Raw genomic sequence first — 13,931 nt, forward strand, 5'->3', positions numbered from 1 at the left:
CTTTTCAAATATACATGACAGTTTCAACACGTGTTGTTTACATTTCATGCCTTTCTGACACAGAGGGTTCTCAATGCATCCCCAAGTCCTCTCTCATGCTCTTTTATGACCCCTTTGCCTTAACCTATCACCTGTTTTCAAAGATATATAATGGCAGATTCGTAGGGCCCTCCACTCACCTAATTAAATGTGTCTTCATATAGGTTTAGTAAATGAAAATCTTCTTCATTGACTGACAGAGCTGTGATCAAACAAAACACTACTAGCTGTCATTTAAAAAGCAGAGCTACTCTTTACCACCCTGTCTTCATGTTTGAGTTGAATACATCAAACGAAGAATATGACCATTTCAAAGCACACAGAAACAAGCATCAACAAAAAACCAAACAACAACAGTGAAATAGGTAGTGAAATTTAATAAAACAAAAACAGAGATTTCAATTGGCTAATTACATGAAGAAAAGGAAGCCTTGTTTCTTTAGATGGCAGACAGCACTGTAGAAGCCACAAGACGCAGTGGTCAGTCGTTTCAATACCAAGAGGCCTTTAATCCAGCCCACACAGCACAGAGGATCACAGTTTAAAAAAGATTGACATGCAGCGCACTAAATATAATCCGATGATCATTTCCATGCCATTGGTGTGTGTGTCTGTGTGTGTGTATAAAATATCGAAGCTATGATTCTCTCTCTATAGAAGACACGGAATTAAAAAGCAAAAACGAAATGCCTGGATCTGGACACCATAGCCATTAGAAAACTATCCTTGACAAATGTACATCTAATCAGGTGGTGGGGAGGATAAAATAAAGGGGGGGAAAAAAGTAACTTCTCTACACTAGTCTTGGGACGCAGATCTGGAACGGGAGCGGGATTTAGAGCGCGAGGCAGACTTCGAGCGGGAGCGCGAGTGCCTGTCTGGAGACTTGTATTTGCTCTGTTCAGCCTGAGGTGATGGAGAGCGAGAAGCAGATTTGGGACGCTCCCCATCTCCATTCTCCATAGGCGAAGCAGACCTGCTCCTGGATTTCTTGCTGACCGACTTCTCCTTGGAGCGACCGCGTTCTGACTTCACCTTAGAAGTGCTCTTGGAGCGGGACTTACGGTCATCGGAGCGGGAGCGAGACTTGCGACTAGTTGACCGACTGCGTGATTTGTGCGTGCGGGAGCGAGAGCGGGAACGAGATTTGCGGTTGCGAGAGCGAGACTTGCTGGATGGAGATTTGGAGCGAGACTTTTGTCCTGATTTGGAACGAGACCTGTGGCCTGACCTGGAGCGGGAGCGGTGACGGCGAGAGCGGGACCTGCAAAAGACAAAACAAAAGACCATGAAAAAGACAAGCTCCAAGAGACATTAACACTCGATCAGTTTGAATTGTCTTTCAACAAATTACCTTGAGCGAGATCTTGAATTGCTACGGGAACGGCTGCTACGGCGACTCCTGCTGCGTGAACGACGACGGCTACGAGACCTGGTGAATAAAAAAAGCAATAAAATAAATCAGTTTTTTTATTTTTAATACTTTGCTTTACTTCATGTTCGGCAAGTTAATTGGAAAAAATGAATTAATTGCTCATTACAATTGTTTTAAAATTACTTTTTCTGTTTCAAAAAACAATCTAAAAGGTAACTAAAATTACTCAATAGGTAATTTAAATGACTAAGGCCCAATCCCAAATATTTTTGTACCCCTTCCCCTTGGCTCTTAAAACGAAGTGTGAAGGGCTTTAAATTTTATCCCTAAGATTTGGGACAGCACCACAGCACCTGCCATCATGCGTCATCACGATCCCTTGCTTCATATGAGATCAGACGATGGTGATTGCTGTAGTTATTACAGTTGTGTTGTTTTTTGGTATTTATCATCAGGAAATCACTAAAAGGCATATATCATGTTATCATAACGATCTAATGTGGCAATAAGATCGTAACTGTACTTTGTATTTACACTGTGGCCATATTCATCCATGTAAACACACAAACACAACATTAACAGCAGACACTAAAAACCTCATTCCCAGCCACTAGACATTACTGACAGGATATTCCAGTGGCATTGTGTGACAGAATGGTGTGGGACTGCTATACGGGAGTAGATATATAATCCATAATATATTTAAATTTATATTTTAGCATTTTTATTAAAAAAGCATGACAGTAAAATACGAACACGGTTATGAATATACCTCAGCCACCTGTATTGTTTGCAGACTCCGTCTACTGCTACCACAAGTATGAAAGGACCACCAGCATACAAAAGTGACCAAAACATCAGCCAGAAAGCATAGGAACTGAGAAGGGGTCTGTGGTCAATTTCCACCAGTTGTCTATTTTATCTGCACAACAGCTAGTGAAATTGATTGTCAATCAGTGTTGCTTCCTAAGCGTGCAGTTTGATTTCACAGAAGTGTGATCGACTTGGTTTTACATTGTGTCGTTTAAGTGTTCCCTTTTTTTCTTTGCGAGCAGTGTACTAATCCACAAATCTTAATGCATGGACTATAGAAATTAACTTAATTCTTTAAATTGGAGTCAAACAGAATGAAAAATAAATGTAAATAAAAAATAAAGTTTAATGGCACCATATTTCATACATATATACTGGCAAAACATACAATTTAATTTAAGCATGTGCAGCTGTTGGACAAGACATTGTTGAAAAATGTATATGCAAAATATCGGAATAAAAATATATCTTTACAGTTACACTGGTTCTCTAAATTTATACCTTATATTGTCGTTTACTCATTTTTCTATTTAATTTCTCATTCTGCATAAAACACATTACGCTGCATCTTTATCGATTCCTATACGGCGATTTAATGTACACCATTTAGGGCAAGTCGAAATAACTAAATAAAAAAACTAAAAATGATCATTTCAGCAGAACAAGTAAATTTACAGTAACTATTTACTTTCTAACCAATTACATCAAAGACGCAGAGTCAACCCTGCATGTAAGTGTAAATACTGTTGCCCTTATGAAAATGTGCTCTGTGGAGCATTGGGATTTGGCAAAATTGTTAATAGATAAAAGCGTGCTTTAAAATAAAAGCCAGCAATAAAAAAAAAAATGACCCATGAGAACCCCAAGATATACCAGAAGCAAAAATGGCAAAGTCTCACCGGGAGCGACTCCCAGAGTAGGAGCGTCGTCTTCGTGGCTTGTCTTCAACCAGACGAATCTTCCTGCCATTAATGTCAGTGCCATCCAGTTTCTCCAGAGCTCTCCGCATGTCAGAGTAAGAGCGAAACTCAATGACGCCCTCATTGGCACGCTCCTTATGGGCATCCGCGTAAGTCACCTCACCTGCCTGTCGCATGAAATCCTGCAAAGAGAACCCAAACTTCAGCTTCATGCACAACAGCTTCTTATGGGAAAGTACTGTTCAAAAAGAATCGATCAAATACAAGATCAAACTTTAGTTTTAGCTGATAAAAGACTTGCTGCAATCAAAACCAAGCGACAAACATTCAATTTACACATAGTTAAATGGTGAAAAAAGCCTGAGAAATCGATCCTAATATTTTCAAAAACTGTACGTGTATGCTTAAATCTATTCTGAGCTTAGTTTGCAACAGCAGGTGGCACTCTGGGCAAGTTTAACACCAGATTATGGCATTCTAGACTAGTTTTGAAGAGCAGGCTGCACTCAAAACTAGTTTAAGATGGCGCTCTGGGCTAGTTCCTGAACGGCAGACGGCGCTCTGGGCTAGTTCCTGAACGGCAGACGGCGCTCTGGGCTAGTTTCTGAACGGCAGACGGCGCTCTGGGCTAGTTCCTGAACGGCAGACGGCGCTCTGGGCTAGTTCCTGAACGGCAGACGGCGCTCTGGGCTAGTTCCTGAACGGCAGACGGCGCTCTGGGCTAGTTCCTGAACGGCAGACGGCGCTCTGGGCTAGTTCCTGAACGGCAGACGGCGCTCTGGGCTAGTTCCTGAACGGCAGACGGCGCTCTGGGCTAGTTCCTGAACGGCAGACGGCGCTCTGGGCTAGTTTCTGAACGGCAGACGGCGCTCTGGGCTAGTTCTTAAACAGGAGACGGCGCTCTGGGCTAGTTCTTAAACAGGCTCACTATGAATGCACTTGCAACTCACTAATTTTATTAATGATTGTTTTAGGATTAAGAGGTATTGGAGTATGGGGAGGTAAACAGTATGGCTATCGATTCTGGCATTTTCAAAGTGCATCAATTTTCTCTTGAATCGATTCTGAACTGCTGTCAAGATTCAAAAGAAAAATTGAAGCATTTAGAAAATCCCAGAATTGATCTCAAATGATTTTACACTTAATTATTTTTGGTTCAATTAATCACTTGAGACCACTGAAGTAACAAAGAAGCTTAAAATCAGACTAACCATCTTCTGCATTAAACCTTAGGACCAGTGTTGTGTGTCATTTTACCACCATTACCTTTAGGTCTTGCCAGCTGCAGCGACTAGACAGATTCTCCACAATGAGCCGATACTCAGTGCGAACAGGAGGACCATACTTGTCCCTACCGGTGCGACTCCTGCTGCTGTAACCACCTTCAGTACACAAGGGGAGGGAACATAAGAACACCTTTTATAAGAGACAAACCAAGGAAAGATGGACGCCACTGAATTAATAATGAGTCTATTAGGAAATACAGGTCATATTTGCCCTCTGTTGCTTATTGCCAACCTGTTGAGACTCAAGAGCACTTTGCTGCCTCCCAGAAAGGCATTACTATTTGGATAAAAGAGAATCTGATAAGACACACAATAAGGCTGACCAGACGATCAAATCTCAGGTCTTTCAGGGCAAAATTAATCTGATACATTTAAATATTTAATAAAAACCTTGGCATGAACATCCTGACTTGCCCGCACAGAAATTGCTAGTGCAAAACCCAATGTCTCCATTTCAGACATTTCTATTACATCTTGGCTAGAGGCTTTTCCATAAGGACAACATAGCAATAACTAGTGGCATTCCTCACCATCACCCCTGGTCTATTGGCAAAAGGCTGTGGTCGTCTTGGCTTCCGGTTAGGTCAGCCAAAGCATCAAGGGGCAAAGGTCACACACACATTGTAAGGTGAAGAGGCCAAGGCCAAACCGGTCAGGTAGTCATCTTAGCCACAACGACACTTGGACTCAGCCTCAGCCCCCACTGGACTCTTTCAAATTGAAACAATCAAGGACTTTGTTATTGTGAAAATCAAATCTGAAGTAGTTCATAACTTAGACATGGACGTTGATGCTTACTTTCCACTGGGCTAGAACTCAGAATAGGGGATAGAGAATGGAAAGCTGCGGTCACAGCGAAGTGCACTGGTGGATTGAAGGACACTGGAGCTACAGTACAGAGCGAGTAGTAATCGTTTACATACATGTTATGATTATGCTATTTGACTTAAAGGAACAGATCTCTCCAAAAAAATTAGGTTTACTATGCATTTACTCTTCCTCTGGTGGTTCCAGACTTTGAGTTTCTTCTGTTAAAGACAAAAACAGATATCTTGAGTAAAGCTGGAAACCTGCAACCATTGACTTCCATACTATGAAAAACAAATACTATGGAGGCCAATGCAGGTTTGCAACATTCTTCAAAATATCAGAAGAAACTCAATGGTTTGAAACAAGTAAAGGGTGAGTAACTGATGATAAACTGCATTTTTGGTTGAATTATCCCTTTAAGATTGTGTTGAAATAAGCAAAATTCTAGTTGCATTTTTTGATTACTGATAAAAGCTAGATTAACATCTAAGCACATGCTACACAAACATGGCAGGAAAACTTGTGTAGAAGTAGTTCATAATTTGTTTGTACAGATTGAGACAGCACAAATATAAATATAAGTTAAATACAAGCACTGTCCACAATACACATTATTTCAAAGTAGCTTGCTTTAATGCTTTAACTAAGCATTTAACATGAGTCAGGGTGATGCCATAATAAATGATCTTTAAATTGCTGCAGATGTAGCTATATTATGTTGTTTTAGCCACTTTTAGTGAGGGAATTAATGAATTTAACATCTAATATTATATAATCCAATCTGTATTCAAAAACTATTAATATGAATCAGCAATTTATTTCTCAGTGTCCTAAATATGGCAACAGCTACACACAATGCAACATACCATGACGCAAGTTCCCAATCTCTATAAAGAAATGGTATATGGGGAAAAGGAAAACTATTTTATACTTAAAAATAAATTAATTAATTAAATGTACACAATAATAACTGCACATGCACACAATCGTATAAACAAAATAATGTTTCAAATATCTAGTAGTTCAAATAAAAAAATTATAATAATAATAATTCAGCTACAATCTTTGACAATAAATAAATAAACAGGGTAATAATAGATGTGACGGACCTAAAGGCTTAAATTCATATAGGACACTTCATTAGCATTACAGAATGAATCCAGAAAGCTGTGGTTTGGGTTTCTTTGCCCCTTAAAATAAAATAAACTTTACAAATCTTTGCATTCTCAGCAGCACAAGCAGATACAAGTATAAATGCCAAATTAGATAACGTTTAGGTTCATATTAATGACACTAAAGTCCCTTATAAGCAGCATTAAACGTGAAGAAATTTAAAACTGGGTAATATGGAGTTTTGCATGCTTATTTTTTGCAGATATCCTCTGAGAATACAGCTGTCCATTCGTGCTCCTGAAGGGTTGCTGTCCCACAGAGTTCAGCTCCTAATCTGAAGATAATCAGCATCCAGACCGGGAGTGTGTTGGAGGTAAACTCTGCAGGTCAGCAGCAATCCACAAGCAGGACAGAGGGGCACAAATAACAGAATAATTGATATAATGAGAGAATTAAATTGTAGATGAAGTTAAACTACTACACATCAGAAATGTGTACAACGATGTAATTGTTTATAATTGTCTCTGTGATTTTAACTGGCTTACATAGTGTATTTTGATATTCATGAATGAAAAATATCATTTTTTCTGCTGCTAAGAGATATAGTACTATATTTTCTTGCTGAGTGCAAGGTCATTTCATCTCCTGTGAAGTTTTGAATGACAAAATAAAGGAAACTTGATAAATTGATCAAATAAAGTGCTCTCTGCTAAGACAGTACTACATGACTGAACACTTACTGCGTCCTCCACCACCACCACCGCCGCTGCTGCCTCCTCCTCCGCCACCACCATAATAACCTCCTCCTCCTCCTCCTCCTCCTCCACCACCGCCGCCTCCTCCTCCTCCTCCATAGCTGTCGCGGTCTCTGCGTGGACCCCGGGCATGCTCCACCATCACCCTCTCGCCACACAGCTCTTTACCGTTCAGCTCATACACGGCATCGTCCGCGTCACGGGTGTCTTCAAACTCCACGAAGCCATACCTAGAAGAACAGCACCTGTCAGGCTCAAACGCAAAGCTCTGTGCATTCGCTATCGTACTACTCATTGCGACAACAGGGGGTGACTGAGTAACTCATGACGAATCATCATCAAGGTCCTGTGAAGTGCTGAAATGTGCCTTTTTATTTGATGTTTGCCGTAATCTCAACCGAAACACGATGAGCAGGTGGGACAGAGTAGCTCCTCCCCTTACAAAAACCAATAGAGTCATTTTACCGACGCTTTGCCAGAGAGTGGTTGAGCTCAGGCGCATCCAATGAAAAGCATCTTGAAGGGGGCGGGGTATGTCAGATAGTAAAGAGCATTTGATTGGTTATGATGTGATGAGAAACTGAAGTATGAGGAGATGTGAAAAAAAATACATCGATCCATTTAGGCCAGGAATGTCCAAACTTGGTCCTGGAGGGCCGGTGTCCTGCATGTTTTATTTCCAACCCCAATTAAACACACCTGAACCAGACAATCAAGCCCTTTCTAGATATACTAGAAACTTCCAGGCAGGTGTGTTGAAGGATGTTTAGGCTAAACTATGCAGGACACCGGCCCTCCAGGACCAAGTTTGGACACCCCTGATTTAGGCGGAAGTGACAAACTACAAACTTTACATGTTGATATCAGTTGTATATCTTCTAAATGTGAATTGTCACTGTTTTGGGGCACACTAGCTAATAGAAGTCTTAAAAACTAACAATACTGATACGAACATCTATATGAAACTATATTTTAAATTTATGGAACCTTTAAGAAAAAAAAAAGTGATTCTCATTTGAGCCAGAATCATGCGGCCCTGTTTTATTCTGTGCAAGACATTTTTAAAGGAGGACTTAAATGAAGTGAGTTTTGGGTACAAATGTCATTGTGATATTTGCACATGCTTCCAAGTTAAACATTAGCCACATTTACTACAAAAGCCTGTAGACCACTGAAAAGCTGCACAAACAGCTGTCAATATCACAGAGTGATTATTTAAGATTTGACTAATCGCAAGCAAATATTGTGCAGCATGGAAGTGAAGTATAGATGTGTAGTGAACGATGCTCCAGCAGAACACTTGATAGAGGTCCACAGATGATTACAGAGCCGGCTTTATAGACAAATGCTCACAATAAAATCGCAGGTCACTAATCATTTAGCCCCAGCACAGACCAATATCAGGATATTACCATTAATAATATTTTTATATTACCAAGTACAATATCTCGCCAATGCTTAATATTTTTTCAGGGTTCATACACATTTTTTACTAAAATTATTTTCAGAACTTTCAAGTACATTTTCATGACGTAACGTTTCATGTAATGTCTACATATACATATTAAATAAGAAAACTATAATGTTCAAATGTATTACAGCACATCATAGAACACACAACAATCTATTTTGTTTATATATCCATGTAAAATTGATTGTGATCATGCTTACACAATACTAATAATGTGAGAGCAAGTTTTTGGCCAAGAACAGAAAAGTAATCACAATTAGGGTTACACAATATATCATTTCAGCATTGATATTGCAACATATGTGTCCGCAATAGTCGCATCGCAGGATATGCAATGTTGGGATTAGTTTAATATAGAGTCCAATCATAATGTAGCAAAGGTTTATCATCTGCATGCATTTTTAAAGACATAGTTCACCCAAAAATTACTTGCCATTTTCATTACACGCTTCACTTGTTTTAAACATTTATGAGTTTTTTTTTAAATGAACAAAAAAATATATAATTTAATAACTCCTATTGAAACAATTGAAGGGGGAGTAAATAGTGAGAAAATTTTTGTCTTCGAGTAAACTGTCCCTTTAAGGCCTGTGACTGTGAACATTTCCAGGTTTTCCATGACTGTATGAACCCTGTTTTTTTTATATTAGTGTATATATATATATATATATATATATATATATATATATATATATATATATATATATATATATATATATATATATATATATATATATATATATATATGCTAAATGTTTTCATGGGGGAATAATCTATACTTACAAATAAGGTAAATACAATTGACATATTCAATGTATTTTTGGCTATTGCAACTACAGGCTGGTTCTGTAATCCAGAGTCACAAATTTAGGTTATTTTTATACACACTCCTTGGGTGAATAGGATCTTTCTAAATAAATATATCGTTATAAAGCATTACTTTGATAGCTCATGCCGCCTACTAGCTGAATGTTTAAACTCATGCCGTCTATCATACAAGAACCTCGCAAGGCTGTTGTTAATGTTACATTTGCGGTTTGTTCGTGTTAGGTTAATGTTATGTCTTTAGCACGTTTTAGCTTCTTGCTAGCCTATGTGAGCACGTTGCATAGCTAGCATATCCAAACCCCAATTCTAGTTTTTGGACTTTGCTAGAAACTATTCTTTCACATATCTTAGAGGATGTAAAGGTAATGACGTTACATTTAAAAGTTTGCATGGCACTGACGATATTTAACGCTAACGCTGCAGGAACGCAAACATACGAGGCCCCACATGTGACATTCGTTTGACAAAAAGGGGCATTTTACCTTGTATTGTTAAACAATTATCTAAACTCCACGCAAAGAATTAATGAAAGAACTTGTAAACGCCGTTTTATTAAAGTTGCAGGCCTCCAGACTCCGCCCACAGGCGCTAATTTTCTCCGCGGAGCTGCTGGTGTTTGTAGGCCGACAAGAAGAGGCGCTTCAGCGGTGCAAACGTGGCGACTCCGGGTCTAGCACTTTTGCAACACTGACTAACTTTACATCGCCATAAAAGCATTGCAGCTAAACATTTACTATATAACCTTATAGTTAATGAGTACATATTAAAAAACGGTCATTTGTTGTTTTTTTTAAAGTGCCGAGCTCTCGCTGCACGCGTGTCTGGGGGTCTGTCGCCGAATGAACTCACCCGTTCTTCAGGTCCACCTCCAGCAGTTTCCCGTAGCCGCTGAAGAACCGCTGGATGTCCTTCTCGCGGACATGATAACTCAGCCTGCCGATATAAACCCGAGGCATGTTGATTTAATTCGCGCTCAGCAGCCGCACCGCCGATTACCTCCAGTGCATGAAAACAGCCACAACAGGCTTTTTGTTCTATGCTGAACCGGAAACTCTCTTTCATTCAGGACGCACATTCCAAAATAAGAGCCCTTAATTTTAAAACGTCCTGCGCAAACTACTGAGACAAATTCATAAACGAGCGTTTATTGAGTAACGTTAGTGTGCTCATTTGAGTGATTAAAATGAGAGATTAACAGAATAAATGAACCGTGGTAACATTTATAATATTCATATTTACGCAGTGCAGTGCCTGAATGATGGTCATAAACATAAGAAACGTAGGCTACATGATATCATAGCACACAACCAAAATTAAATAAAACATGTTCTTTTGATGATAAGCACAATAAACATTAAAAAAAATGAAATTACACTAAAAACAATAATAAAATGAGAATTTTTTTTAAAAAGATTATTAAAAATAGTCTTGAGGGCAGTGTCAGGTTTCATTTTACTAAAATTCACTAAAGTATATTCATTTTTTAAAATTCTAGTCAAAAACATTTGTTGTAAAAATATGTAATAACAAATCCTTCAGTGTTTCATTTGTTTTGATAGATGTGATATTACAATAAATTACTGCAAAGAAACACATTTGTTTGTGGTGTAGACAGACAGACACACACACGCACACACACACACATAGGTACATCTGTCCACCTGCTCATTAACGCACATTTCTAATCAGCCAATCACATGGCAGCGATGCATTTAGGCATGTAGACATGGTCAAGACGATCTGCTTATTATGCTTTCCCCTCTCTTCTACTATCCTTTTCTCTGTCTTGGCTGTAAAGGACCTGAGCTGTAGATGGAGGAGCTAAACAAGCAGCAACATCGAAGGCTCAAGTTTTGAAGAGTCTAGACCATATTTTACAGTCTATGGTCTAGACTCTAGAGGTAAAGAAATGAGTCTCTAATCCGTAACCCACAGTAGGTGGCGGTAATGGTCTATTAAGAATGCGAACCGCCAATAAAACACCATAAAGAAGAAGAAGAAGATAACGATCTGCTGCAGTTCAAACCGAGCATCAGAAATGTGAAGAAAGTTGACTTAAGTGACTTTGAACGTGGCATGGTTGTTGGTGCCAGACGGGCTGGTCTGAGTATTTCAGAAACTGCTGATCTACTGGGATTTTCACGCACAACCATCTCTAGAGTTTACAGAGAATGGTCTGAAAAAGAGAAAATATCCAGTGAGCGGCAGTTCTGTGGGCGCAAATGCCTTGTTCATTGCCAAAGGTCAGAGGAGAATGGCCAGACTGGTTCCAGCTGGTAGAAAGGCAGCAGTAACTCAAATAAGCACTCGTTACAACCGAACTCTGTAGAAGAGCATTTCTGAACGCACAACACATCGAACCCTGAGGCAGATGGGCTACAGCAGCAGAAAACCACACCGGGTGCCGCTCCTGTCAGCTAAGAACTGGAAACTGAAACTACAATTCGCACAGGCTCACCAAAACTGGACAATAGAAGATTGGAAAAACGTTGCCTGGTCTATCTTCTTGGTACACTTTGGGGCCAATAGTACCAATTGAGCATCGTGTCAACACCACAGCCTACCGGAGTATTGTTGCTGACCATGTTCATCCCTTTATGACCACAGTGTACCCATCTGATGGCTACTTCCAGCAAGATAACGCACCATGTCATAAAGCGTGAATTATCTCAGACTGGTTTCTTGAATGAGTTCATGACAATGAGTTCACTGTACTCAAATGGCCTCAACAGTCACCAGAGCTCAATCCAATAGAGCATCTTTGGGATGTGGTGGAAAGGGAGATTTGCATCATGAATTTGCAGCCGACAAACCTGCAGCAACTGCATGATTCTATCAATCAATATGAACATATATATATATATATTATTTTTATGCTATATTATTATATTAAATCTTAAAAACTATGTCAAGGTGCAAACATTTTATCTTGAAAACACCACAGATGACTGAAAACCTCCGTGGAAATTCTGATACTTACTGGCTGTTGTCATTTTCCTCTCTTGTCTTTCAGCATTAGTGTTCATTTTCAGCTTCTAACAGTGCCCACTGAAGAGGTGGGGATGAAGATAGTGAAGGCCTCACCTGATTGGTCAGATTTGGATAAACAACCTACTGTATGCATGCACCACACAAATGTTTGGCTCTTAAAATTAATTGAATTTATTGCACCTCTCTGCGATATTTGGATTTCACAAATACTATTATCACGAGAACGATACCTTATCCATATATTGTGCAGCCCTTTTAACTATATAAATTACTGTACTTCCAGATATAATCAAAGCAGCCTTTCTTGATCATTAACTAATTGCGATTTTCAAATAAGATTAACAATCATGAAATACAATGTAACTACAATGCATTATAAGAAGGATTACTTGCGAAAAATAATCCCAATAGAAATCACACTGAAATTCAAACCATCATGGATATTAAAGTATTTAACAATTAGGGGTGGGCGATATGACCTAAAATTAATATCACAGTATTTTTCATCTTTTGAACGATGACGGCATAATATCATGGTATTACTTTCAATAGCAAAATAATATACATCTCAAGGAAGAACGGACAAAAGAAAGTCTCACTTCTATCACTCTTTAAAAGTTTCGGTTTGGGTCATTGTAAATGCTCAGTCTCGTTATGAGCTGATCTTCATTTCTCTGTGTTGGTGGAATAAAGCAGGCGAGTCAGCCGCACCAATTTATGAGCAGACAGAGCAGGATTCTCATGATGACCACCAGCACAATTCCGCTCTTTGTTATGAGCCGTAGTTTCAGTGTAAACTTAGTAAAGGCGAGTTTCTTTGGCGATGATGTGTACAGTGTTAGATTTTATATTTAGCGGACATTTGCGCTGAACACGCGGTGAATGCAACGCATCGAGATTCGGGCACCTTCTCCGAAAACACTAGATTGATCTCAGCTGGCGGATCAACATTTACCTCATGTTATGATCGCTGTCATCTGCGCCATTATTATTATTATAACTTTAGGTGAGGTTTGCAAACCTGTGCACTTTTCACTCTTCAGCCATTTGCATTTCCTGCAGTAACAAAAGCTCCCTGTTATCTGACAGCGGGAAGCGTTGAGTGACTGACAGCTAATATAAACCAATACAGCAGCAGGGTAGAGCGATTCAGCAAGTTTTTAGAGAAAATCAAATCAGATTGCACTACAACCATTATATTCAGACACACAAATGCTCTCAAATATATTATGAGGGCGCATAGATTAAATTTCGAGCGCTCATGCGACCAAAATGGTTGCAATTTCGAGCCCTGTAGTATAAAGGACATGTATTCAGACCACAACTGAACGTTTGAAGAAAATTGAATGCCTTATTGTTTAGAATTAGCTATTATTGATGTAAATGCAGCCGTTCAAGACGCATAATTGATTTATTACGGTATTGACGGTATTCGAAAATCCATGTCATGGCGCAATGTCACACCGATGATGACTATGACACCGGTGTACCGCCCACCCCTATTAACAATTATGCAAAATTATCCTTTTT

The 13,931-nt window shown here is 39.2% G+C and overlaps 1 protein-coding gene across 1 annotated transcript; it reads right to left on the bottom strand.

Annotated features, from left to right (window-relative positions):
* Window positions 1-396: 396 nt before the first annotated feature.
* On the bottom strand, window positions 397-10,454 carry srsf6a (serine and arginine rich splicing factor 6a). Its single transcript, XM_056448958.1, has 6 exons — window positions 10,260-10,454; window positions 7,097-7,341; window positions 4,414-4,529; window positions 3,127-3,329; window positions 1,394-1,471; window positions 397-1,303 (listed from the first exon to the last, which is right to left on the bottom strand). The coding sequence occupies exons 1-6, from the start codon at window positions 10,364-10,366 to the stop codon at window positions 838-840; spliced, it is 1,215 nt and encodes a 404-aa protein (XP_056304933.1). The 5' UTR covers window positions 10,367-10,454; the 3' UTR covers window positions 397-837.
* Between the last annotated feature and the right edge of the window lie 3,477 nt (window positions 10,455-13,931).

The sequence above is a fragment of the Danio aesculapii genome, chromosome 23 (genome assembly GCF_903798145.1).
Source record: "Danio aesculapii chromosome 23, fDanAes4.1, whole genome shotgun sequence".
Taxonomy (NCBI): domain Eukaryota; kingdom Metazoa; phylum Chordata; class Actinopteri; order Cypriniformes; family Danionidae; genus Danio; species Danio aesculapii.

Coding starts and splice junctions, on each gene's coding strand:
- srsf6a (XM_056448958.1), bottom strand. CDS start 10,366: ATGCCTCGGGTTTATATCGGCAGGCTGAGTTATCATGTCCGCGAGAAG. Junction 7,342..10,259: donor GAGGTGGACCTGAAGAACGG/GTGAGTTCATTC, acceptor CTGTTCTTCTAG/GTATGGCTTCGTGGAGTTTG. Junction 3,330..4,413: donor GCAGCTGGCAAGACCTAAAG/GTAATGGTGGTA, acceptor TTCTCTTTGCAG/GATTTCATGCGACAGGCAGG.